General features: G+C 48.7%; 2 protein-coding genes across 2 annotated transcripts; one reads left to right on the top strand and one right to left on the bottom strand.

Moving 5' to 3' along the window:
* LOC129830868 (lens fiber membrane intrinsic protein-like) lies at positions 1–4279 on the bottom strand. Its single transcript, XM_055893679.1, has 6 exons — positions 4197–4279; positions 2653–3835; positions 1695–1909; positions 1085–1234; positions 840–974; positions 1–511 (listed from the first exon to the last, which is right to left on the bottom strand). Exons 3-6 carry the CDS (start codon positions 1867–1869, stop codon positions 447–449), a joined length of 525 nt encoding a protein of 174 aa, XP_055749654.1. The 5' UTR covers positions 1870–1909; positions 2653–3835; positions 4197–4279; the 3' UTR covers positions 1–446.
* Positions 4269–23908, top strand: LOC129830867 (ubiquilin-4-like). The gene is made up of 11 exons (XM_055893677.1): positions 4269–4518; positions 5600–5751; positions 6115–6260; positions 6424–6686; positions 13108–13266; positions 13466–13691; positions 15058–15197; positions 21374–21457; positions 21607–21722; positions 22037–22235; positions 22347–23908. Exons 1-11 carry the CDS (start codon positions 4375–4377, stop codon positions 22497–22499), a joined length of 1782 nt encoding a protein of 593 aa, XP_055749652.1. The 5' UTR covers positions 4269–4374; the 3' UTR covers positions 22500–23908.
* Positions 23909–25282: the final 1374 nt, after the last annotated feature.

The following is a 25282-nucleotide window of genomic DNA, read 5'->3' on the forward strand; positions in this document are numbered from 1 at the left end:
TTATTGGAAAATATGAGAACTTGCCTGGTCAGCATGGCTCCACCTGCCCATATTCCTAACCAAAACTACAATAGGCTACATTTGCATGTACAACATGTCTGTACTCATCTCGCATATATGCTTGAAAAGGGCACTAAGGAGATATCATAACCATTGCAGTGGCAGCCATTTTGAAACATATTTTCCTGTTTACTGTACATAGATAAAGAAGCTAGTGGAATTGTCTTTCTAAATAAAGTTATCATTCTTCTTTTCATGTGAATGGCAGAAAGCTATTGTATATTTTTCTATCAAGTCTTTATTTATCCAGGAAATCCATTGGACGCATCAGGGGATGGAGGCCCATGTAGGCACGAAGGCTTTCTGTCATATGTTAAGGTCATTCATTCAGTGTTAAATGTTTTATTTAAAAAAAAAAGTTTGTGCGATTTGCTGTGTCTTTCTCTCTAGCGTGTAGGGCCGCCTCCTCTCCTACATTCATGCATTCTGTAGGCACACATGTAAAATATCCCTGGAACACACAGAGCACACACAGGTTAATGGACAATGGACATTAGAAACCAGCTGTAGACACCCAAAAAACCACAAGCCTCCCTTCAGCACCTACACTATCTATCAGGTCTGAAGGTTCAGCACTATGATGGAGCAAGGCCCCCCTAACCCATTGGAAGGCTAGGGAAAATCATCACCATATTGCTTTCATCAAACTCTTCAGATCTGCTAATGCTGAGGGACTAATGGCTTGTGAGTTGTTTTTGGACCGGGCAATAGAAATATTGGGCATGTTGGTATGGAGCCAGTTTTGAGTACTGTGATTGACCCTGTATGTCAGTTCTTACCTGCAAAGAAGGTCATGAGCAGTGCCACCCAGCCCAATATGTAGGACCAAGAGAAACGCCAGTCACCGAAACGCTTGCCCAGGAAGTTCACTGTCACACCCGTGTAGATGGCCATTGCCAGAAGAACAAATAAGGCTGGGAGAAGGCAGGGGAATATAATAGGTAAATATGCTGTACTAAACATGTGTGCGTGTGTGCATGTGTGCGTGTGTGCATGTGTGCGTGTGTGCATGTGTGAGACTCACTGGAGACGAAAAACATGATCCCTGCAGCGAAGGAGCGGTTGAACCTCTCGAAGGCGGAGAAGTGGGCGAAGGAGAGGATGCCTGCGATGATGCCCGCAAAGCACGACATCCCTGACAGGATCATAAAGGCCCGGGTGGCATTCCAATATGCTAGAAGGGGACAGACAGAGTAGTGAGCAGGATGACAACAACAGAGCCCCAGCATCCCTCCTTCAGGCAGTTTGACAACTAAACCTAGTACCATTCTCAGCCTCTAGGTGGCGCCATATTTCTCCTCATGTGCAACATTACTCTAAAATACATTCCAGTAACAGGTTTGTGACAACAGGATTGTAACATGAAACAAAGCAGCCATTGATGAGATGTCTCTGACAAATGACTTTAACTAGACTAGGAGGAAGCCTCTATTAACTACTGAGATGCTGCTGGTAGCCTATTCTCTTGGGCCATGTACAGGAGTGGTAAACATAGTTTTAATTACTATTGATCTCTTAGGCTGTGTCCCAAATGGTACCCTATTCCCTATATAGTGCACTACTTTAGACCAGAGCCCTATGGGCATAGGGAATAGGGTGCCATTTGGGAGGTTTTGCTTGACGTGTGTTCTCACCGATGCTGTCCGTCTGCATGTAACACTTTCCCGACATGCAGTACCTCCACAGGCCCTGGTGGGCGAAGCTGCCCGACAGACGGTACTGCATCCAGTAGTCTGTTGCTGTGGAGACCACCAGCAGGATGTTCCCCACCATGGCACAGAACAGGCCCCCTCCCATGAAGCTGTACATCCTAAGAGATGCTGCTGTGGCCACTGTGTGGTACCTGATACTGCATGGGAAGACGAGGGAGGGTGGGTAAACACACCTGGATTATACAATGTTTTGTATGACACACACTCAGTTTGCTCTGGCCACTTCGTAGCTCCTCATACTGGGGAGGGAGATGATGAAGTTAGACACACACACCTGTACCTACCTGGTATGATCTACGTATGTAGAACACACTCAGTTTTAATAATAATTATTCCATACTGTTTAGAATGTAATAGAAACAGGAATAAGTTCAGTACGATTCTTGACACCGGATATAACTTTTACATGGACAGCAATATTTGAAAGCTAAAGTACAAATTGCTGAATCACAGTAGTCTCAAAATACTGGTAATTTTGGGATCATATATATTACAGAGTTTATAATTATCAGTTGAGCTCACTCATAAGCACTACTTCATATAATGCTATGGCACAGGCAATAAGTCAGATACAATCTAAGCTTTATACGACACCCGTTAACATATATGAACATTTGCCCCATATAGCATAAACAAACACGCATGTAGTTTTTACATTGTCATAGAATGCACGTTTACAACTAGTATCCCTAAACAGCTCTTTTGCCAAGTAAGTTCTGCCAAGCACTTAATTGAGTTTGATCAGTGTTTATTCAACCACTAGTTCACTATTGTCTTCTTTTCAGACTTCAGTTTACTGCGTAACTGTGTCTTTGGCACAACTATACGTTTTTATTAAGGGAACATTATATAGATATACTGTATTTAGGATGCCCCTTACCTTGTTTCTTCAGTAAAAACACCCTCTTAACCGTTTACCTTTCTGGGGAGAAAGGGATAGAGGGAAAGAGAGAGAGGAGAGACGTTGCAAGCCTAGGAGGAGAGATAGGAGAGTGGAAGAGAACTCCACTGGGCTATCCCCTCTGTTGATGGAAGCAAAATCCTTAAACAATCAGGCCCCATGTAACGGATGCAATTGAACGAGCCATCGCTAGTGGCACGGGATCATGTGACCCCCACAGCCCTTTCAATGTAGGCGGCTGGGAGGGGGTCAGGGGGTTAGGGTAGGGGCTTTGGCTGGTTTGTATTTGGTATGTTCTAGAATTGTGGATGTGCATAGGTATGCAGTACTGTTGGAGTCAATGCAACATGCTGAAGCCAACATTTTTTCTTTCAATGGATGTGTGGCTGTGGCTGCATGGATAGACAGTTAGACACACATACAGTATAGGGAGGGATGGCCCCTCTGTCTATCTTGTTGTCCTCTCTCTAATATACGGAATACATCTGTAATATGTTGCTCACCTGCTTCCTCATAATACTGTTTTTAAATACACTTATAAGTTGAATACTCTGTGATCATAGTTTTCCATGACAGTATTTATACAGTGAATTCTTTAGAGACACACACACACACACACACAAACTGCCATCTAAAGACAGCTATAGTCTGTGAGGTCTGATTAAGGGATAGGCCATCTTCTAGTGACAGAAATGTCATACCCTTCATCAAAAGCCAACATCAGTGTGTCATTTAACAGAATCAGTGGATCAAAACATAGCAAATATGACTGCCAATTAATTTCCCAATACATCAATATTAGCATTTATGTCCAGAGGATGCAGACGCCAAACATGCAGATAAGGTTCTGTTTATGACTGCTTCATTATGCAAGGAGGTGAGTGGTGGGGATAATTTAAAGTAAAAGCGCTGGTTGACAATTTCAGGACATGTTTTGACAGTGTGAAAAGTGGTGTGATTTTTTTTTTTTAAAGGCTGTGCATATGGAGGTACAAATGCTATCTGCTTGGCATTTTTCTTGAAAAAATTAGGCTACAACAGCTTTTTCAAACTGGAACTCCAAATCACGCTTGGTTTGTATGGTAGGCTACAGACACCATAGTCTTCTTGTTTGCTAGACAGACTCATGGCACTCCTCCAGGGGCACTTGTTGTGTCAGCAGCTGTGGAAAGAGATTAGCACAAGAATACATGCTTATATTATAACAGTTATATATTGATTATATTGACATATACAACTTAAAAATATTGATTTTAATAAGTTTGGAACACAAAGAAAACTTTGCCAGTCAAATCAACAGGTAAGATAGTCATCAGGACCAGGTACAGCCCCCTTGTGGAGTGAAATAGTTATTACATTAGTGCTTTGTCATCCGGTCTGGTGCATTTAGGTAGCCTTTGCACGGTATACATCATTGCTGTCAACCTGCAATTGTATATTTTTGTTTGAGGATGGCTTACCACCTGTTGCCAAGTGTAGTGTATATATTAAATGTTGTGCATTGGCATATTTCACTAGCCTACCATAGACGACAATGCTAAGGCAGCGGCTATATTGTCTCTGTGCAAAGGCATGTACATCGGTCTGTGTTAGGTTCAAATTATCCGTCATCATGAGGCAATTCTTCTGGAAAGGAAGTGGTGACCTATATTGACCCGGAATTGGACGCCAAATCCGAGCGATTCTATCGGAGGAGTAAACATGGAGGACAACGGCGGTGAAGATCCTGTTAATAACAACAATAATACAACGGTATCTTCTGAGGGATCTATTATTAAGGTTACAGTCAAAACCCCGAAAGATAAGGAAGAAATCGCCATCTCGGAAGATGCCTCGGTCACTCAGGTTCGTTAATTTTGTTAATCCGTAGCTTGCTAGCGAGCGGCCACAAACGTTAGCTGCTTTGCTACATCATCATCATGCCCACTTGTGTGTGTGTGTGTGTGTGTGTGTGTGTGTGTGTGTGTGTGTGTGTGTGTGTGTGTGTGTGTGTGTGGTTAAGCATGTTGTTAGTGTAGTTAGTTAGCGAGCCAACATTTCAGAATTGGACGGTGTAGCGATATTTATAGCAAACTATTCACTAACTTTGTTATAATACCACTCTCAACTACTCTAGTCCTCCATATTGTTAGGTGCTTAGTTGTTTTATGTAGCCTAGCTAACGTTAGCTAACCGGCTTCCCGACTCAACAAATGACAGCTGATTCCCTGCACAGTCAAGGCAATGTGTCGTGTGACTTCTGTATGTTAGTCATAAAAAAAATCTATATCTTAACTAAGTAGTTAGCTAACTAGGTAAATGGTTAGTTAACGTTGAATAATGTTGTTAGCTAAATGCTAACGTTAGCTATCTAGTTTCTTAACTGTTTCTCCAGAAACAACTTTGTGCTGGCCTTACTCTATAAACAGTCTTTTTATTCAGAATGTAACGGCACCTCATTGTTCTGAATATCAGTTACTGGACTTTAGATTTCTGGCCATGTGAATCATCTCTCCCATACACAAGTCCCCCTGTTACATTCAAGCTGATGTGTTATGAATCTGTCAGCTAATGTCTCTTTTCTTCCTGTCCTGTCACTCCAGTCCTGATTGATATTCTGAACAGCTTAATGGCTTACAGCTTATTTTACTCCTGTTTAATGTGCCTCATATGTGTAGTATTCTTGTTGATCACTGGAGGCACAACACTAAGAGTGATTTGGTATTTGTGATCGGGTAGTATGATTCCTGTAATAGGATAAGCAATGAGCATTTACCCAGAGATGAGCAATGAGGATTTACCCAGAAACAAGACTTTAGAATTAAAATCAGTTAATTGAGAATTGTTTGACTACGTCTCTTTGTTTCCCTTTCTTCCCTCATCTGCTGCCCTCTTTCTCTTGCTGTCCATCCCTCCTCTCTCTCTATATTTCTTTCTCCTTTCCCAGTTTAAGGAGGAGATCTCGCGGAGGTTCAAAGCCAAGCAGGATCAGTTGGTTCTGATCTTTGCAGGGAAGATCCTGAAGGACGGGGACTCGCTCAACCAACACGGCATCAAGGACGGCCTGACAGTCCACCTGGTCATAAAGACGGCACACAAGTAAGATGATGCAAAATGGATATTGTGTTTTAGTTGGATGCTGTCGTCTTCTTCGGACATTTGGCAGAAAGGGGAAATGGGAATTGGAATTGGAAAAGGAATTGCTTGGTCAACTTTTAAAGGTGAATAGGCTATATGTAGTGTCTTCACTTGCATCGTCGAATAGCTTTCGGTGACGCAACTGTTTAGGATGTATTAAAGCGGGCGGTCACGTGTTTTTGCAGAATAGTATTACTAGTTTGAGCCGACATATCTATAACTGACATTTCTATGTGAATTTGGTCGGGTCGCCAAATTCATATTGCATATTGTAGCTTTTAATGTGAATATGGAAAATTACTGATCAGTGCATTGTCCCTCCAGGGCAGGAGATGGCGCTAGTTCCTGCACCTCCCAGGTGGGCAGCAGTAGTGGCAGCTCCTCGGGCCCCAGTTCTGCAGTCCACTCCTCCACAGTAGGGTCCACTGGAGGCCCTGCCTCGGCACCCCCACAGACCCCCAACATACTGAGTGAGTTTACAAAGCTAAATAAGTACACACTTCTAATCTTATCTATCCACCCCCTCACACACACCCAACAGTTTATACTGAAAAAGACATCCGACAACAATTTCCAAAGATCATTACTATCACCATCACGCCCTCTGACTATGCCCCTCTCCCTCCCTCCTAGCCGGGTTCGGTGACCTGTCCAGTCTGAGCAGCATGGGCATGGGCTCAGCTAACTTCATGGAGCTGCAGCAGCAAATGCAGAGCCAGCTGATGTCCAACCCAGAGATGCTGTCTCAGATCATGGAGAACCCCCTGGTGCAGAACATGATGTCCAACCCAGACCTGATGAGGCAGATGATTGTGGCCAACCCTCAGATGCAGCAGCTGATGGAGCGCAACCCCGAGATCTCACACATGCTCAACAACCCCGAGCTTATGAGACAGGTGAGGGACCTTACAGTGAAATGCTTACTTACAAGCCCCTAACCAACAATGCAGTTTAAAAAATACAGATAAGAATAAGAATAAGAAATAAAAGTAACAAGTAATTTAAGAGCAGCATTAAAATAACGATAGCAAGACTATATACTGGGGGGTACTGGTACAGAGTCAATGTGCGGGGGCACCAGTTGAGGTAGTATATACATGTGGGTAGAGTTATTAAAGTGACTATGCATAGATGAAAACAACTGAGAGTAGCAGTGGTGTAAAAGAGGGGGGGGGGGGGGTGGCAATGCAAGTAGTCTGGGTATCCATTTAATTAATGTTCAGGGGTCATGGCTTGGGGGTAGAAGCTGTTTAGAAGCCTCTTGGACCTAGACTTGACGCTGCGGTACCGCTTGCAGTGCGGTAGCAGAGAGAACAGTCTGACTAGAGTGGCTGGAGTCTTTGACAATTTTTAGGGCCTTTCTCTGACACTGCCTGGTATAGAGGTCCTGGATGGCAAGAAGCTTGGCCCCAGTGATGCACTGGGCCGTTCACACTACCCTCTGTAGTGCCTTGCAGTCGGAGGTCGAGCAGTGTCCATACCAGGCAGTGATGTGTACCAGTCAGAATGCTCTCGATGGTGCATCTGTAGAACCTTTTGAGGATCTGAGGACCCATGCCATATCTTTTCAGTCTCCTGGGGTGGAATAGGTTTTGTCGTGCCCTCTTCACGACTGTTTTGGTGTGCTTGGACCATGTTAGTTTGTTGGTGATGTGGACACCAAGGAACTTGAAGCTCTCAACTTGCTCCACTGCAGCCCCGTCGATGAGAATGGGGGTGTGCTAGGTCCTCTTTTTCCTGTTATCCACAATCATCTAATTTGTCTTGATCACGTTGAGGGAGAGAATGTTGTCCTGGCACCACACGGCCAGGTCTCTGACCTCTTCCCTATAGGCTGTCTCGTCGTTGTCGGTGATCAGGCCTACCACTGTTGTGTCATCGGCAAACTTAATGATGGTGTTGGAGTCGTGCCTGGCCGTGCAGTCATGAGGGAACAGGGAGTACAGGAGGGGACTGAGCACGTACCCCTGAGGGGCCCCTGTGTTGAGGATCAGCGTGGCGGATGTGTTGTTACCTACCCTTACCACCTGGGGGCGGCCCGTCAGGAAGTCCAGGATCCAGTTGCAGAGGGAGGTGTTTAGTCCCAGAGTCCTTAGCTTATTGATGAGCTTTCAGGGCACTATGGTGTTGAACGCTGAGCTGTAGTCAATGTATAGCATTCTCACATAGGTGTTCCTTTTGTCCAGGTGGTAAAGGGCAGTGTGGAGTGCAATAGAGATTAGAGGTTGACCAATTAATCGACATGGCAGATTGATTAGGGACGATTTCAAGTTTTCATAACAATTGGTAATCTGCCTTTTTGGACGACGATTACATTGCAATCCACGAGCAGACCGCGTGGCAGGCTGACCACCTTACACGAGTCACAGCCTACTTCAACATGATGATTTAACAAAGGCTCATTCGCGGAAAAAAAACACAATTGTTGCAATAATGTACCTAACCATAAACATCAATGCCCCTCTTAAAATCAATAGAGAAGTATATATTTTTTAAACCTGCATATGCAGTTAAAATAAATTAATGTTAGAAGGCAATATTAACTAGGAAAATTGTCATTTCTCTTGCGTTCAGTGCAAGCAGAATCAGGGTATTTGCAGCAGTTTGGGCTGCCTGGCTCGTTGCGAACTGTTGACGGGCCATTTATTCCTAACAAAGACCGTAATAAATGTTCCTGGATTTTACATAATTACTACTTAACATTGAAGGTTGTGCAATGAGAGATTGTATGATCTGTTGGGGTGGTGTGCAAATTGGAGTGGGTCTAGGGTTTCTGGGATAATGGTGTTGATAATGATAATGATGTTGATAATGATAATGATGTAAGCCATGACCAGCCTTTCAAAGCACTTCATGGCTACAGATGTGAGTACTATGAGTCGGTAGTCATTTAGGCAAGTTACCTTAGTGTTCTTGGGCACAGGGCCTATGGTGGTCTGCTTAAAACATGTTGGTATTACAGGGCTCCCAAGTGGCACAGTGGTCTAAGACACTGCATCTCAGTGCAAGAGGCGTCACTGCAGTACCTGGTTCATGTCCAGGGTGCATCACATCCGGCCATGATTGGAAGTCCCATAGGGCAGCACACAATTGGCCCAGCGTCTACCGGATTTGGCTGGGGTAGGCTGTCATTGTAAATAAGAATTTGTTCTTAACTGACTTGCCTAGTTAAGCATGCTCGCAGTACACGTCCTGGTAATCTGTCTGGCCCTGCAACCTTGTGAATGTTGACCCGTTTTAAAGGTCTTACTCACATTGGCTGCGGAGAGCGTGCTGGTGATCTCATGCATGTGCTCTCATGCATATTTCAGTGTTATTTGCCTTGAAGCGAGCATAGAAGTAGTTTATATCGTCTGGTAGGCTTGTGTCACTGGGCAGCTCTCGGCTGTGTTTCCCTTTGTAGTCTGTAATGGTTTGCGAGCCCTGCCACATCCGACGAGCGTCAGAGCCGATGTAGTACGATTCAATCTTATTTCTTATAAGCTTCCGGGATATAGTCCCGCTCCTTGAAAGCGGCTGCTCTAGCCTTTATTTCAGTGCGGATGTTGCCTGTAATCCATGGCTTCTGTTTGGGGTTAGTACGTACAGTAACTGTGGGGACGACGTCATTGATGCACTTATTGATGTAGCCAATGACTGATGTTGTGTAATCCTCAATGCCATCGGAGGAATCTTGGAACATATTCCAGTCTGTGTTAGCAAAACAGTCCTGTAGTAGATTTGCCAAATGGAGGGCGAGGGAGAGCTTTGTATGCGTCTGTGTGTGGAGAAAAGGTTGTCCAGAGTTGTTTTTTTTACCCTCTGGTTGCACATTTAACATGCTGATTGAAATTTGGTAAAAACGGATCTAACTTCACTAGGGTAGGGGGCAGCACTCTGAATTTTGGATGAAAAGCGTTCCCAAATTAAACTGCCTGCTACTCAGGCCCAGAAGCTAGGATATGCATATAATTAGTAGATTTGGATAGAAAACACTAAAGTTTCCATAACTGTTAAAATAATGTCGGAGTATAACAGAACTCATATGGCAGGTGAAAACCTGAGGAAAATCCATTCAGGAAGTACTATTATTTTGAAAGGCTGTTTTTCCATTGAAAGCCTATCCACCATACAAAGACTTAGGACCCAGTTCACGATCTCTATGGCTTCATCTACATGTGGCCAGTCTTTAGGCATTGTTTCAGGCTTTTACTCAGAAAAATTAGGGAGATACAGCACTTTCAATGAGTGGACAGTGGACATTTCCAGACATGAGATAAGCGTGTGATCGGGAGCTCGCCTTTCTTGTTTCTCTTTTTCTATTGACGAAGCTTTTGTCCTGTTGAAATATTATTTATGACAAAAACAACCTGAGGATTAATTTTAAACACCGTTTGACATGTTTCTACGAACTTTTACTGTACTTTTTTTGACTTTTCGTCGATGTTGAGAGCGCGCATTGTGCCTTTGGATTACTGAACTGAACGCACCAACAAAAAGGTTTTTGGACATAGAGGGACATTTTCGAACAAAACAAACATTTATTGTCTAACATAGAGACCTGGGAGCGCCACCAGATGAAGATCATCAAAGGTAAGTGATTCATTTTAACTCTATTTCTGACTTTTGTGACACCTCTCCTTGGTTGGAAAATGACTGTATGGTTTTCTGTGACTGGGCGCTGACCTAACATAATCGCATGGTGTGCTTTTGCCGTAAAGCCTTTTTGAAATCTGACACTTCGGCTGGATTAACAAGACGTTTATCTTTAATCCTATGTATAAAACTTGTATTTTTCATCAATGTTTATGATGAGTATTTCTGTAATTTGATGTGGCTCTCTGAAATTTCACCGGATGTTTGTTTGAGACAATGATTACTGTAGATAACGCGCCAATTTCAACTGAGGTTTTTGGACATAAAGATGAACTTTATCAAACAAAACACACATTTATTGTGTAACATGAAGTCCTGTGAGTGCCATCTGATGAAGATCATCAAAGGTTAGTGATTAATTTAATCGCTATTTCTGACTTTTGTGAGCCCTCTCCTTGGCTGGAAAATGGCTGGAAAATGGCTGTATGGTTTTCTGTGACTAGGCGCTGACCTAACATAATTGCGTGGTGTGCTTTTGCTGTAAAGCCTTTTTGAAATCGGACACTGTGGTTGAATTTACAAGAAGTTTCTTTAAAATTGTGTATAATACTTGTATGTTTGAGGAATTTTAATTATGGGATTTCTGTTTTGAATTTGGCGCCCTGCAATTTCACTTGCTGTTGTCGAGGTCTGACGCTACCGTCCCAATGGTGCCAGACAGGTTAAGTTTCCCTGCATTGAAGTCCCTGGCTACTAGTGAGCATTTTCTTGATTGCTTATGGCGGAATACAGCTCATTCAATGCTGTCTTAGTGCCAGTCTCAGTCTGTGGTGGTATGTAGACAGAATGGAAGGCCATTTTAATTGCGCTGGAGACACAGTACACTGGCAGGTTGGGATTGGCTAGAGTGTACTGTGTTGCTGACAGGTTGGGATTGGCTGGAGGTGTACTGTGTTACTGACGGGTTGTGAGTGGCTGGAGTGTACTGGATCACTGTGAGGTTAGGATTGGCTGGAGTGTACTGGATCACTGACAGGTTCGGGATTGGCTGGAGTGTACTGTGTTGCTGACAGGTTGGGATTGGCTGGAGTGTACTGTGTTACTGACAGGTTGGTATTGGCTGGAGTGTACTGTGTTACTGACAGGTTGGGATTGGCTGGAGTGTACTGGATCACTGACAGGTTGGGATTGGCTGGAGTGTACTGGATCACTGACAGGTTGGGATTGGCTGGAGTGTACTGGATCACTGACAGGTTGGGATTGGCTGGAGTGTACTGGATCACTGACAGGTTGGGATTGGCTGGAGAGTACTGTGTTACTGACAGGTTGGGATTGGCTGGAGTGTACTGTGTTACTGACAGGTTGGGATTGGCTGGAGTGTACTGTGTCACTGACAGGTTGGGATTGGCTGGAGTGTACTGTGTTGCTGACAGGTTGGGATTGGCTGGAGTGTACTGTGTTACTGACAGGTTGGGATTGGCTGGAGTGTACTGTGTCACTGACAGGTTGGTATTGGCTGGAGTGTACTGGGTCATTGACGTGTTGGGATTGGCTGGAGTGTACTGGATCACACACAGTTTGGGATTGGCTGGAGTGTACTGTGTTACTGACAGGCTGGGATTGGCTGGAGTGTACTGGGTCACTGACAGGTTGGGATTGGCTGGAGTGTACTGTGTTACTGACAGGTTGGTATTGGCTGGAGTGTACTGTGTTACTGACAGGTTGGTATTGGCTGGAGTGTACTGTGTCACTGACAGGTTGGGATTGGCTGGAGTGTACTGTGTTACTGACAGGTTGGGATTGGCTGGAGTGTACTGGGTCACTGACAGGTTGGGATTGGCTGGAGTGTACTGTGTTACTGACGGGTTGGTATTGGCTGGAGTGTACTGTGTTACTGACAGGTTGGGATTGGCTGGAGTGTACTGTGTTACTGACAGGTTGGGATTGGCTGGAGTGTACTGTGTCACTGACAGGTTGGGATTGGCTGGAGTGTACTGTGTTACTGACAGGTTGGTATTGGCTGGAGTGTACTGTGTTACTGACAGGTTGGGATTGGCTGGAGTGTACTGTGTTACTGACAGGTTGGGATTGGCTGGAGTGTACTGGATCACTGACAGGTTGGGATTGGCTGGAGTGTACTGTGTTACTGACAGGTTGGGATTGGCTGGAGTGTACTGGATCACTGACAGGTTGGGATTGGCTGGAGTGTACTGGATCACTGACAGGTTGGGATTGGCTGGAGTGTACTGGATCACTGACAGGTTGGGATTGGCTGGAGTGTACTGTGTTACTGACAGGTTGGGATTGGCTGGAGTGTACTGTGTCACTGACAGGTTGGGATTGGCTGGAGTGTACTGTGTTACTGACAGGTTGGGAATGGCTGGAGTGTACTGTGTCACTGACAGGTTGGGATTGGCTGGAGTGTACTGTGTCACTGACAGGTTGGGATTGGCTGGAGTGTACTGGGTCACTGACAGTTTTTTTATATTTATTTTTTACCTTTGGGAAGTCTACTACTTTTTGAGAGGCATCTTTACATTTAGCTGCATTCTAAATTATTTAAAGAAATAGGTTTCTCAGACACAGATTAAGTTTAGTCCTGGACTAATAAGAAATTGAGAAAATGTAAAATAATTTTTGAAAATATGTTTGGTCTAGCTTACCCCTCTTGAGTCCCTGTACCCCAGAACCCAGCCTAGCTGAAGAATTCCTGTCAACACCTTACTGTTCCCTTCTCCTCAGACCATGGAGCTGGCCAGGAACCCTGCTATGATGCAGGAGATGATGCGTAACCAGGACCGGGCACTTAGCAACCTGGAGAGCATCCCGGGGGGCTACAACGCCCTGCGAAGGATGTATACAGACATCCAGGAACCCATGTTCAGCGCCGCACGAGACCAGGTACCCACTGATGACAGTTAATTCAAATCAATTGACATCACGACTAAGTTAAAATTCAAACCAGGGATTCACCCATTTTTTTTTTCAAGGTTTTTCAGCCTCAGAAATAAACTCTAATCTATCCCATGGAGAGTGCTGAACATAAACTCCAATGGTATTCAACAAGTTGATAATGACTTATTTCTCTCCTCTCTCCCAGTTTGGAAACAACCCTTTCTCAGCCCTGGGGGGCAACACTGATGGGGGGGTGCAGCCGTCGAGGACAGAGAACCGGGAACCGCTGCCCAACCCATGGGGCCCCCCCAGCTCCACCAACCCCTCTGAGGGTGGAGGGGGCACGGGCACCACAGCCTCGTCTACCACTGGCAGCACCAACCCCAGTGTCTCTAACCCTCTGGGTGTCAACTCTGCCAGTCTGGGAAATGGTACGGTAATACATAGACTGACTTCCTGTTGAAGTGACAGCATTCAGTTGATATACTACAGCTTCACATACTGTAATAGCACATGTGGACGTGAATTAAAATTAAAAACGGAAATATCACATTTACGTAAGTATTCAGACCCTTTACTCTGTACTTTGTTATAGCACCTTTGGAAGCGATTACAGCCTCAAGTCTTCTTCAAGCTTGGCACAACTGTATTTGGGGAGTTTCTCCCATTCTTCTCTGCAGATCCTCTCAAGCTCTGTCAGGTTGGATGGGGAGCATCGCTACACAGCTATTTTCAGGTCTCTCCAGAGATGTTCGATCGGGTTCAAGTCTGGGCTCTGGCTGGGCCACTCAAGGACATTCAGAGACCGAAGCCACTCCTGCGTTGACCGAAGCCACTCCCCACAGCATGATGCTGCCACCACCATGCTGTATTTAGGTAGGGATGGGGCCAGGTTTCCTCTAGACATGACGTTTGGCATTCAGGCCAAAGAGTTCACTCTTGGTTTTATCCGACCAGAGAATCTTGTTTCTCATGGTCTGAGAGTCCTTTAGTTGCCTTTTAGAAAACTCCAAGTGGCTTCCGTCTGGCCACTCTACCATAAAGGCCTGATTGGTGGAGTATTGCAGAGATGGTTGTCCTTCTGGAAGTTTCTCCCATCTCCACAGAAGAACTCTGGAGCTGTGTCAGAGTGACCATCGGGTTCTTGGCCACCTCCCTGACCAAGGCCCTTCTCCCCCTATTGCTCAGTTTGTCAGGGCGGCCAGCTCTAGGAAGAGTCTTGGTGGTTCCAAACTTCTTCCATTTAAGAATGATGGACGCCAATGTGTTCTTGGTGACCTTCAATGCTGCAGAAATTGGTGTGTGCCTTTACAAAGCATGTCCAATCAATTGAATTTACCACAGGTGGACTCCAATCAAGTTGTAGAAACATCTCAAGGATGGATGGAATCAATGGAAACAGGATGCACCTGAGCTCAATTTCAAGTCTCATAGCAGAGGGTCTCAATACTTATGTAAATAAGGTATCTGTTTTATTTTTAATACATTTGCTAAAATGTCTAAACCTGTTTTCGATTGGTCATTATGGGGTATTGTGTGTAGATTGATGAGGATTTGTTTTTATTTAATCAATTTTAGAATAAGGCTGTATCCTAACAGATTGTGGAAAAAGTCAAGGGGGGTCTGCATACTTCCGAATGCGCTGTATGACAAGTTGGGGATTGTAAGCACACGCGCACACGCACACAACGGCACTTACCCACCCCCCATCAACCTCTCTCTCTGTGTGTGTGTGTGTGTGTGTGTGTGTGTGTGTGTGTGTGTGTGTGTGTGTGTGTGTGTGTGTGTGTGTGTCAGGCATGTTCAGCAGTCCAGGCATGCAGAGTCTGATGCAGCAGATTTCAGAGAACCCCCAGCTGATGCAGAACATGCTGTCTGCTCCCTACATGCGCAGTATGATGCAGTCTCTGGCCCAGAACCCAGACATGGCCTCTCAGGTCTGTAGCAACAGAGTAGTGGGGGTTATCATGGTTCATAAAGTCACTTTAAGTGTGTCATATGGCACCCTATTCCCTTTATAGTACACTACTACCCATAGGGGCCATGGTTAAAAGTAGTGCACTATAAATAGGGTGACATTTGGGACACAAATAATCTGAACGCAAGGGGATCCATAGGAATCGATGGGAATGGGTTGTCTGTAATTAATTGGCAGCTGTACAGAACAGATCCAGCTGGCAGTGCTGTACCTCGAGGTATCTAGAACAGGTCCAGCTGGCTGGCGGTGCTGTGCTGTACCTCGAGGTATCTAGAACAGGTCCAGCTGGCTGGCGGTGCTGTACCTCGAGATATCTAGAACAGGTCCAGCTGGCTGGCGGTGCGGTGCTGTACCTCGAGGTATCTAGAACAGGTCCAGCTGGCGTGCGGTACGGTACCTCGAGGTATCTAGAACAGGTCCAGCTAGCTGGCGGTGCGGTGCTGTACCTCGAGATATCTAGAACAGGTCCAGCTGGCTGGCGGTGCGGTGCTGTACCTCGAGGTATCTAGAACAGGTCCGGCTGGCTGGCGGTGCGGTGCTGTACCTCGAGGTATCTAGAACAGGTCCGGCTGGCTGGCGGTGCGGTGCTGTACCTCGAGGTATCTAGAACAGGTCCGGCTGGCTGGCGGTGCTGTACCTCGAGGTATCTAGAACAGGTCCGGCTGGCTGGCGGTGCGGTGCTGTACCTCGAGGTATCTAGAACAGGTCCGGCTGGCTGGCGGTGCGGTGCTGTACCTCGAGGTATCTAGAACAGGTCCGGCTGGCTCGCGGTGCGGTCATGTACCTCGCGGTATTTAGAACAGGTCCGGCTGACTGGCCGTGCTGTACCTCGAGGTATCTAGAACAGGTCCGGCTGGCTGGCGGTGCTGTACCTCGAGGTATCTAGAACAGGTCCGGCTGGCTGGCGGTGCTGTACCTCGAGGTATCTAGAACAGGTCCGGCTGGCTGGCGGTGCTGTACCTCGAGGTATCTAGAACAGGTCCGGCTGGCTGGCGGTGCTGTACCTCGAGGTATCTAGAACAGGTCCGGCTGGCTGGCGGTGCTGTACCTCGAGGTATCTAGAACAGGTCCGGCTGGCTGGCGGTGCTGTACCTCGAGGTATCTAGAACAGGTCCGGCTGGCTGGCGGTGCTGTACCTCGAGGTATCTAGAACAGGTCCGGCTGGCTGGCGGTGCTGTACCTCGAGGTATCTAGAACAGGTCCGGCTGGCTGGCGGTGCTGTACCTCGAGGTATCTAGAACAGGTCCGGCTGGCTGGCGGTGCTGTACCTCGAGGTATCTAGAACAGGTCCGGCTGGCTGGCGGTGCTGTACCTCGAGGTATCTAGAACAGGTCCGGCTGGCTGGCGGTGCTGTACCTCGAGGTATCTAGAACAGGTCCGGCTGGCTGGCGGTGCTGTACCTCGAGGTATCTAGAACAGGTCCGGCTGGCTGGCGGTGCTGTACCTCGAGGTATCTAGAACAGGTCCGGCTGGCTGGCGGTGCTGTACCTCGAGGTATCTAGAACAGGTCCGGCTGGCTGGCGGTGCTGTACCTCGAGGTATCTAGAACAGGTCCGGCTGGCTGGCGGTGCTGTACCTCGAGGTATCTAGAACCGGTCCGGCTGGCTGGCGGTGCTGTACCTCGAGGTATCTAGAACAGGTCCGGCTGGCTGGCGGTGCTGTACCTCGAGGTATCTAGAACAGGTCCGGCTGGCTGGCGGTGCTGTACCTCGAGGTATCTAGAACAGGTCCGGCTGGCTGGCGGTGCTGTACCTCGAGGTATCTAGAACAGGTCCGGCTGGCTGGCGGTGCTGTACCTCGAGGTATCTAGAACAGGTCCGGCTGGCTGGCGGTGCTGTACCTCGAGGTATCTAGAACAGGTCCGGCTGGCTGGCGGTGCTGTACCTCGAGGTATCTAGAACAGGTCCGGCTGGCTGGCGGTGCTGTACCTCGAGGTATCTAGAACAGGTCCGGCTGGCTGGCGGTGCTGTACCTCGAGGTATCTAGAACAGGTCCGGCTGGCTGGCGGTGCTGTACCTCGAGGTATCTAGAACAGGTCCGGCTGGCTGGCGGTGCTGTACCTCGAGGTATCTAGAACAGGTCCGGCTGGCTGGCGGTGCTGTACCTCGAGGTATCTAGAACAGGTCCGGCTGGCTGGCGGTGCTGTACCTCGAGGTATCTAGAACAGGTCCGGCTGGCTGGCGGTGCTGTACCTCGAGGTATCTAGAACAGGTCCGGCTGGCTGGCGGTGCTGTACCTCGAGGTATCTAGAACAGGTCCGGCTGGCTGGCGGTGCTGTACCTCGAGGTATCTAGAACAGGTCCGGCTGGCTGGCGGTGCTGTACCTCGAGGTATCTAGAACAGGTCCGGCTGGCTGGCGGTGCTGTACCTCGAGGTATCTAGAACAGGTCCGGCTGGCTGGCGGTGCTGTACCTCGAGGTATCTAGAACAGGTCCGGCTGGCTGGCGGTGCTGTACCTCGAGGTATCTAGAACAGGTCCGGCTGGCTGGCGGTGCTGTACCTCGAGGTATCTAGAACAGGTCCGGCTGGCTGGCGGTGCTGTACCTCGAGGTATCTAGAACAGGTCCGGCTGGCTGGCGGTGCTGTACCTCGAGGTATCTAGAACAGGTCCGGCTGGCTGGCGGTGCTGTACCTCGAGGTATCTAGAACAGGTCCGGCTGGCTGGCGGTGCTGTACCTCGAGGTATCTAGAACAGGTCCGGCTGGCTGGCGGTGCTGTACCTCGAGGTATCTAGAACAGGTCCGGCTGGCTGGCGGTGCTGTACCTCGAGGTATCTAGAACAGGTCCGGCTGGCTGGCGGTGCTGTACCTCGAGGTATCTAGAACAGGTCCGGCTGGCTGGCGGTGCTGTACCTCGAGGTATCTAGAACAGGTCCGGCTGGCTGGCGGTGCTGTACCTCGAGGTATCTAGAACAGGTCCGGCTGGCTGGCGGTGCTGTACCTCGAGGTATCTAGAACAGGTCCGGCTGGCTGGCGGTGCTGTACCTCGAGGTATCTAGAACAGGTCCGGCTGGCTGGCGGTGCTGTACCTCGAGGTATCTAGAACAGGTCCGGCTGGCTGGCGGTGCTGTACCTCGAGGTATCTAGAACAGGTCCGGCTGGCTGGCGGTGCTGTACCTCGAGGTATCTAGAACAGGTCCGGCTGGCTGGCGGTGCTGTACCTCGAGGTATCTAGAACAGGTCCGGCTGGCTGGCGGTGCTGTACCTCGAGGTATCTAGAACAGGTCCGGCTGGCTGGCGGTGCTGTACCTCGAGGTATCTAGAACAGGTCCGGCTGGCTGGCGGTGCTGTACCTCGAGGTATCTAGAACAGGTCCGGCTGGCTGGCGGTGCTGTACCTCGAGGTATCTAGAACAGGTCCGGCTGGCTGGCGGTGCTGTACCTCGAGGTATCTAGAACAGGTCCGGCTGGCTGGCGGTGCTGTACCTCGAGGTATCTAGAACAGGTCCGGCTGGCTGGCGGTGCTGTACCTCGAGGTATCTAGAACAGGTCCGGCTGGCTGGCGGTGCTGTACCTCGAGGTATCTAGAACAGGTCCGGCTGGCTGGCGGTGCTGTACCTCGAGGTATCTAGAACAGGTCCGGCTGGCTGGCGGTGCTGTACCTCGAGGTATCTAGAACAGGTCCGGCTGGCTGGCGGTGCTGTACCTCGAGGTATCTAGAACAGGTCCGGCTGGCTGGCGGTGCTGTACCTCGAGGTATCTAGAACAGGTCCGGCTGGCTGGCGGTGCTGTACCTCGAGGTATCTAGAACAGGTCCGGCTGGCTGGCGGTGCTGTACCTCGAGGTATCTAGAACAGGTCCGGCTGGCTGGCGGTGCTGTACCTCGAGGTATCTAGAACAGGTCCGGCTGGCTGGCGGTGCTGTACCTCGAGGTATCTAGAACAGGTCCGGCTGGCTGGCGGTGCTGTACCTCGAGGTATCTAGAACAGGTCCGGCTGGCTGGCGGTGCTGTACCTCGAGGTATCTAGAACAGGTCCGGCTGGCTGGCGGTGCTGTACCTCGAGGTATCTAGAACAGGTCCGGCTGGCTGGCGGTGCTGTACCTCGAGGTATCTAGAACAGGTCCGGCTGGCTGGCGGTGCTGTACCTCGAGGTATCTAGAACAGGTCCGGCTGGCTGGCGGTGCTGTACCTCGAGGTATCTAGAACAGGTCCGGCTGGCTGGCGGTGCTGTACCTCGAGGTATCTAGAACAGGTCCGGCTGGCTGGCGGTGCTGTACCTCGAGGTATCTAGAACAGGTCCGGCTGGCTGGCGGTGCTGTACCTCGAGGTATCTAGAACAGGTCCGGCTGGCTGGCGGTGCTGTACCTCGAGGTATCTAGAACAGGTCCGGCTGGCTGGCGGTGCTGTACCTCGAGGTATCTAGAACAGGTCCGGCTGGCTGGCGGTGCTGTACCTCGAGGTATCTAGAACAGGTCCGGCTGGCTGGCGGTGCTGTACCTCGAGGTATCTAGAACAGGTCCGGCTGGCTGGCGGTGCTGTACCTCGAGGTATCTAGAACAGGTCCGGCTGGCTGGCGGTGCTGTACCTCGAGGTATCTAGAACAGGTCCGGCTGGCTGGCGGTGCTGTACCTCGAGGTATCTAGAACAGGTCCGGCTGGCTGGCGGTGCTGTACCTCGAGGTATCTAGAACAGGTCCGGCTGGCTGGCGGTGCTGTACCTCGAGGTATCTAGAACAGGTCCGGCTGGCTGGCGGTGCTGTACCTCGAGGTATCTAGAACAGGTCCGGCTGGCTGGCGGTGCTGTACCTCGAGGTATCTAGAACAGGTCCGGCTGGCTGGCGGTGCTGTACCTCGAGGTATCTAGAACAGGTCCGGCTGGCTGGCGGTGCTGTACCTCGAGGTATCTAGAACAGGTCCGGCTGGCTGGCGGTGCTGTACCTCGAGGTATCTAGAACAGGTCCGGCTGGCTGGCGGTGCTGTACCTCGAGGTATCTAGAACAGGTCCGGCTGGCTGGCGGTGCTGTACCTCGAGGTATCTAGAACAGGTCCGGCTGGCTGGCGGTGCTGTACCTCGAGGTATCTAGAACAGGTCCGGCTGGCTGGCGGTGCTGTACCTCGAGGTATCTAGAACAGGTCCGGCTGGCTGGCGGTGCTGTACCTCGAGGTATCTAGAACAGGTCCGGCTGGCTGGCGGTGCTGTACCTCGAGGTATCTAGAACAGGTCCGGCTGGCTGGCGGTGCTGTACCTCGAGGTATCTAGAACAGGTCCGGCTGGCTGGCGGTGCTGTACCTCGAGGTATCTAGAACAGGTCCGGCTGGCTGGCGGTGCTGTACCTCGAGGTATCTAGAACAGGTCCGGCTGGCTGGCGGTGCTGTACCTCGAGGTATCTAGAACAGGTCCGGCTGGCTGGCGGTGCTGTACCTCGAGGTATCTAGAACAGGTCCGGCTGGCTGGCGGTGCTGTACCTCGAGGTATCTAGAACAGGTCCGGCTGGCTGGCGGTGCTGTACCTCGAGGTATCTAGAACAGGTCCGGCTGGCTGGCGGTGCTGTACCTCGAGGTATCTAGAACAGGTCCGGCTGGCTGGCGGTGCTGTACCTCGAGGTATCTAGAACAGGTCCGGCTGGCTGGCGGTGCTGTACCTCGAGGTATCTAGAACAGGTCCGGCTGGCTGGCGGTGCTGTACCTCGAGGTATCTAGAACAGGTCCGGCTGGCTGGCGGTGCTGTACCTCGAGGTATCTAGAACAGGTCCGGCTGGCTGGCGGTGCTGTACCTCGAGGTATCTAGAACAGGTCCGGCTGGCTGGCGGTGCTGTACCTCGAGGTATCTAGAACAGGTCCGGCTGGCTGGCGGTGCTGTACCTCGAGGTATCTAGAACAGGTCCGGCTGGCTGGCGGTGCTGTACCTCGAGGTATCTAGAACAGGTCCGGCTGGCTGGCGGTGCGGTACCTCGAGGTATCTAGAACAGGTCCGGCTGGCTGGCGGTGCGGTACCTCGAGGTATCTAGAACAGGTCCGGCTGGCTGGCGGTGCGGTACCTCGAGGTATCTAGAACAGGTCCGGCTGGCTGGCGGTGCGGTACCTATCTCCATATAGATAGACCGATGTGAGGAAGAGGGTGAACAACCTCCCCACTGGGGAAGCAGCTGATGAACGACAGGACCCTGATCTTCTCTCACCTTCTGTGTCTCCCGCAGGTGTTGATGAATAATCCCCTGTTTGCTGGAAATCCCCAACTGCAGGAACAGTTCAGGAGCCAGCTGCCTGTCTTCCTGCAGCAGGTATACACACACACACTCTAACAGACAAATGTATAACAGAGAGCTGAACCTGTCCCAAGGACTTGATTGAATTGTTTGAGTCTGGACTGGATGATTTGTTTCAGAATGTTAATTGATTCATTGTTAGTTTGATTGTGACTGTTGTTTAGATGCAGAACCCAGAGGCGCTCTCTGTCATGACCAACCCCCGAGCCATGCAGGCTCTCCTCCAGATACAACAGGGCCTACAGACGCTGCAGACAGAAGCACCAGGTCTCATGCCCAGGTACACACACACACTGATGTACGCACACCGATGCACACACTCACACTGACATATACACACACACACACACACCACAGGAGGTTGGTGGCACCTTAATTGGGGAGGATGGGCTCGTGGTAATGGCTGGAGCGGAATGGTATCAAATACAACAAACGCTCTGTTCCAGCCATTATTGTGAACCGTCCTCCCCTCAGCAGCCTCCGCTGACGAACACACACACTGACACACACTGAGACACACTTTGGGTAGTAGCCTAAATACTCTGTTAGGCAATATGTTCTCGGAGTCTGTACTAACCCCTTTGTGTCTCCCAGTTTGGCACCGGGTGGGCTGCCAGGTGGTCTACCAGGGGGGCTAGTAGGTGGATTACCAGGTGGAATACCCACAACCCCCCTGTCCGTAGGAGGGGGTGTGGCTCCAGAGAACCCCGCCTCTTCGCTGAGCGCTGGGACAAACCCCGCCCAGCAGCTGATGATGCAGCAGATGCTCCAAATGTTCGCAGGGAATGCCTCGGTACTTACCACACACATCCTGTTCTCCCTCATTCTGTTTTACTGTTGATTGATTAGTTGATGATTGGTTGACTGATTTGATTGAGTGATTGTGACTGATCCCCCCCTACAGAGCCAGACCCCGGAGGTGCAGTTCCAGCAGCAGCTGGAGCAGCTGGGTGCTATGGGCTTCATCAACCGAGAGGCCAACCTGCAGGCCCTCATCGCTACAGGAGGAGATGTCAACGCTGCCATCGAGAGACTGCTGGGCTCTCAGCCCTCATAAAGACACACTCACTCACACACACACAGTTACGTATATAAGCATACGTCAATACAGACACACGCATACACACTATCCAGCTCTGGGTAGCAAGGGATAAACACACACACATACTGTCTACAGACAACCAAGAAGTGAAATGAACCGTCCCAAACCGACACAGATGAGACCCGGTCAGCATATGTACCATTCTAAACATCCACCGCAGCCTCCTGTCAGATCATGCCCCACCCCCATATCCCCTGTTCTTAGCCTCATCCACAGAGCTCTGCCCAGCAGAACCAGACTGACCAGACCATCTCAACAGAGGGGTGTGAAAGGGAAGGGGGCAAAAGGCACCCTCTCTTAAACAGAGATGCTTTATCCTACAAGATTCACTCATCCATCTTCCTCTCTAATAAATCTGAGGGGTTTATTCAATGAGATGAGAGTTCAGAGTGCGGCAGATAGAAATGCATTCACTGCATTGCATAGAGCTGTTATGACGCATTTGTTTCCTGTCTATATGTTGCATTTCTGTCTACAGTGATGTGAACAATCCACCATTTTGACCAAACCCCTGATGTGCAGGGTATATGGAGAGGGGAGGAAGAGAGAAATACAAAATAGTTTTGTAAATCTCACACGGATATCAGGCCCCAATCCCTTCCCCCTCTTTCCACTACTTTAACCGTCCAAAACCCTTTCTATTTATTGCTATTGCTGAAAAGAAAAGATCCCTCACACTTCCCTAAAATTGCAAAATTGTCATTCCAGATAGGATATATCCATCTCTTCTCAGCCGTGAATTGTTCCCCCCAGGCTCCACGCACGGTGCCTTGTTTTCCACAAACCCCTTTAACAACAACCCCTCCCATCAAATGGATGGATTTGATCAAACCCTGGCTAGTCAAATCAAATGAGTCTGCCGGTGCTGGTGTAGATTGACTTCACACAGGCGGTGCCACAAGATTGAGACCTTTGATAAGATTGAGAAATGTCATGATAATCGTTAATGAAGGAAGAAATGTGTGGTTCTGAGGAAGACACAGAAAGACGAGACAGATTTCCTTTTCGTTTTAATCTGATTCATTATGTTTTTTAATTTGAGGTGTAAATCGTACCTACCTATAGATAATCTGTTTTGTCTCATCATTAAACAAAACTCTTCCTGGAAAATGTATGAATAAAATATTATGAAAAAAGGCTTTACATTTTTGGTATGGTGTGGCACCATACGTTGTTGTAAATTAGGTTCTTGCTTTTTGCTTTTATTTTAGCATTGTAGTTGTGGTAACCTTGGCAATGGCTTCCATAGCTGTGATTTGTCTGTTGGCCTCAGCTGAAAATCCATACCCAATTCAACATGTTTGAACTAACTTTTAACAGTACTGTACTACAAAATAAAACTAAGTTGGTCAATAAGAACCCTATTTCAAATTGTGACCATCCTGACTTGTAGTATGAAGGGAAATCTGTTTTTGCATGACAATGCCCCTGTGTAGAAAGCGAGGTCCATACAGAAATGGTTTGTCGAGATCGGTGTGGAAGAACTTGACTGGCCTGTACCGAGCCCTGACCTCAACCCCATCGAACACAGTTGAGATTAATTGGAATGCCGACTGCGAGCCAGGCCTCAACCCCCCCCCCCCAACATAAGTGCCCCACGTCACTAATGCTCTTGTGGCATAGATATTATGAACAGTACCAGTCAAAAGTTTGGGCACACCTATAAGGTTTTTCTTTATTTTTTACTATTTTCTACATTGTAGAATAATAGTGAAAACATCAAAACTATGAAATAACACATGGATCATGTACAGAAGTAACCAAAAAAGTGTTAAAAGATTCTTTGCAGCTTTGCACACACTTGGCATTCTCTCAACCAGCTTCATGAGGTAGTCACCTGGAATGCATTTCAATTAACAGGTGTGCCTTATTAAAAAGTAAATTTGTGGAATTTCTTTCCTTAAAGCGTTTGAAACAAATCAGTTGTGTTGTGACATGGTAGGGGTGGTATACAGAAGATAGCCCATCAGACCCAGTTGACTTTTTCTAAATTTTGTTACGTTACGGCCTTATTCTAAAATGTATTAAATGTGTTTTTTTCCCTCATCAAGCTACACACAATAGCCCGAAATGACAAAGCAAAATATAAAAAACTGAAAAAATACATTTACATAAGTATTCAGACCCTTTTACTCAGTACTTTGTTGAAGCACCTTTGGCAGTTATTACAGCATCAAGTCTTCTTGGGTATGACGCTATAAGCTTGGCACACCTGTATTTGGGGAGTTTCTCCCATTCTTCTCTGCAGATCCTCTCAAGCTCTGTCAGGTGGGATGGAGAGCGTTATTGCACAGCTATTTTCAGGTCTCTCCAGAGATGTTCAATCGGGTTCAAGTCCGGGCTCTGGCTGGGCCACTCAAGGACATTGAGACTTGTCCCGAAGCGTTGTCTTGGCTGTGTGCTTAGGGTCATTGTCCTGTTGGAAGGTGAATCTTCGCCCCAGTCTGAGGTCTTGAGCGCTCTGGAACAGGTTTTCATCAAGGGTCTCTCTCTACTTTGCTCTGTTCATCTTTCCCCTTATCCTGACTAGTCTCCCAGTCCCTGCCGCTGAGTAGTGACTTCCGTCTGGCCACTCTACCATAAAGGCTTGATTGGTGGAGTGCTGCAGAGATGGTTGTCCTTCTGGAAGGTTCTCCCATCTCCAGAGTGACCATCAGGTTCTTGGGGACCTTTAATGCTGCAGAAAATGTTTGATACCCTTCCCCAGAGCTGTGCCTCGACACAATCCTGTCTCTGAG

This window comes from Salvelinus fontinalis, chromosome 32, assembly GCF_029448725.1.
Source record: "Salvelinus fontinalis isolate EN_2023a chromosome 32, ASM2944872v1, whole genome shotgun sequence".
NCBI classification, from domain to species: domain Eukaryota; kingdom Metazoa; phylum Chordata; class Actinopteri; order Salmoniformes; family Salmonidae; genus Salvelinus; species Salvelinus fontinalis.

What these genes read in the sequence shown, in the direction of transcription:
- LOC129830868 (XM_055893679.1), bottom strand. Translation starts at nt 1,869, where the DNA reads ATGTACAGCTTCATGGGAGGGGGCCTGTTCTGTGCCATGGTGGGGAAC. An exon ending in CATGCAGACGGACAGCATCG is followed by an intron (nt 1,235 to 1,694) that starts GTGAGAACACAC and finishes GTCCCCTTCTAG; the next exon opens with CATATTGGAATGCCACCCGG. An exon ending in GATCATGTTTTTCGTCTCCA is followed by an intron (nt 975 to 1,084) that starts GTGAGTCTCACA and finishes GCCTTCTCCCAG; the next exon opens with CCTTATTTGTTCTTCTGGCA.
- LOC129830867 (XM_055893677.1), top strand. Translation starts at nt 4,375, where the DNA reads ATGGAGGACAACGGCGGTGAAGATCCTGTTAATAACAACAATAATACA. An exon ending in ACCCCGAGCTTATGAGACAG is followed by an intron (nt 6,687 to 13,107) that starts GTGAGGGACCTT and finishes CCTTCTCCTCAG; the next exon opens with ACCATGGAGCTGGCCAGGAA. An exon ending in TGCCTGTCTTCCTGCAGCAG is followed by an intron (nt 21,458 to 21,606) that starts GTATACACACAC and finishes ACTGTTGTTTAG; the next exon opens with ATGCAGAACCCAGAGGCGCT.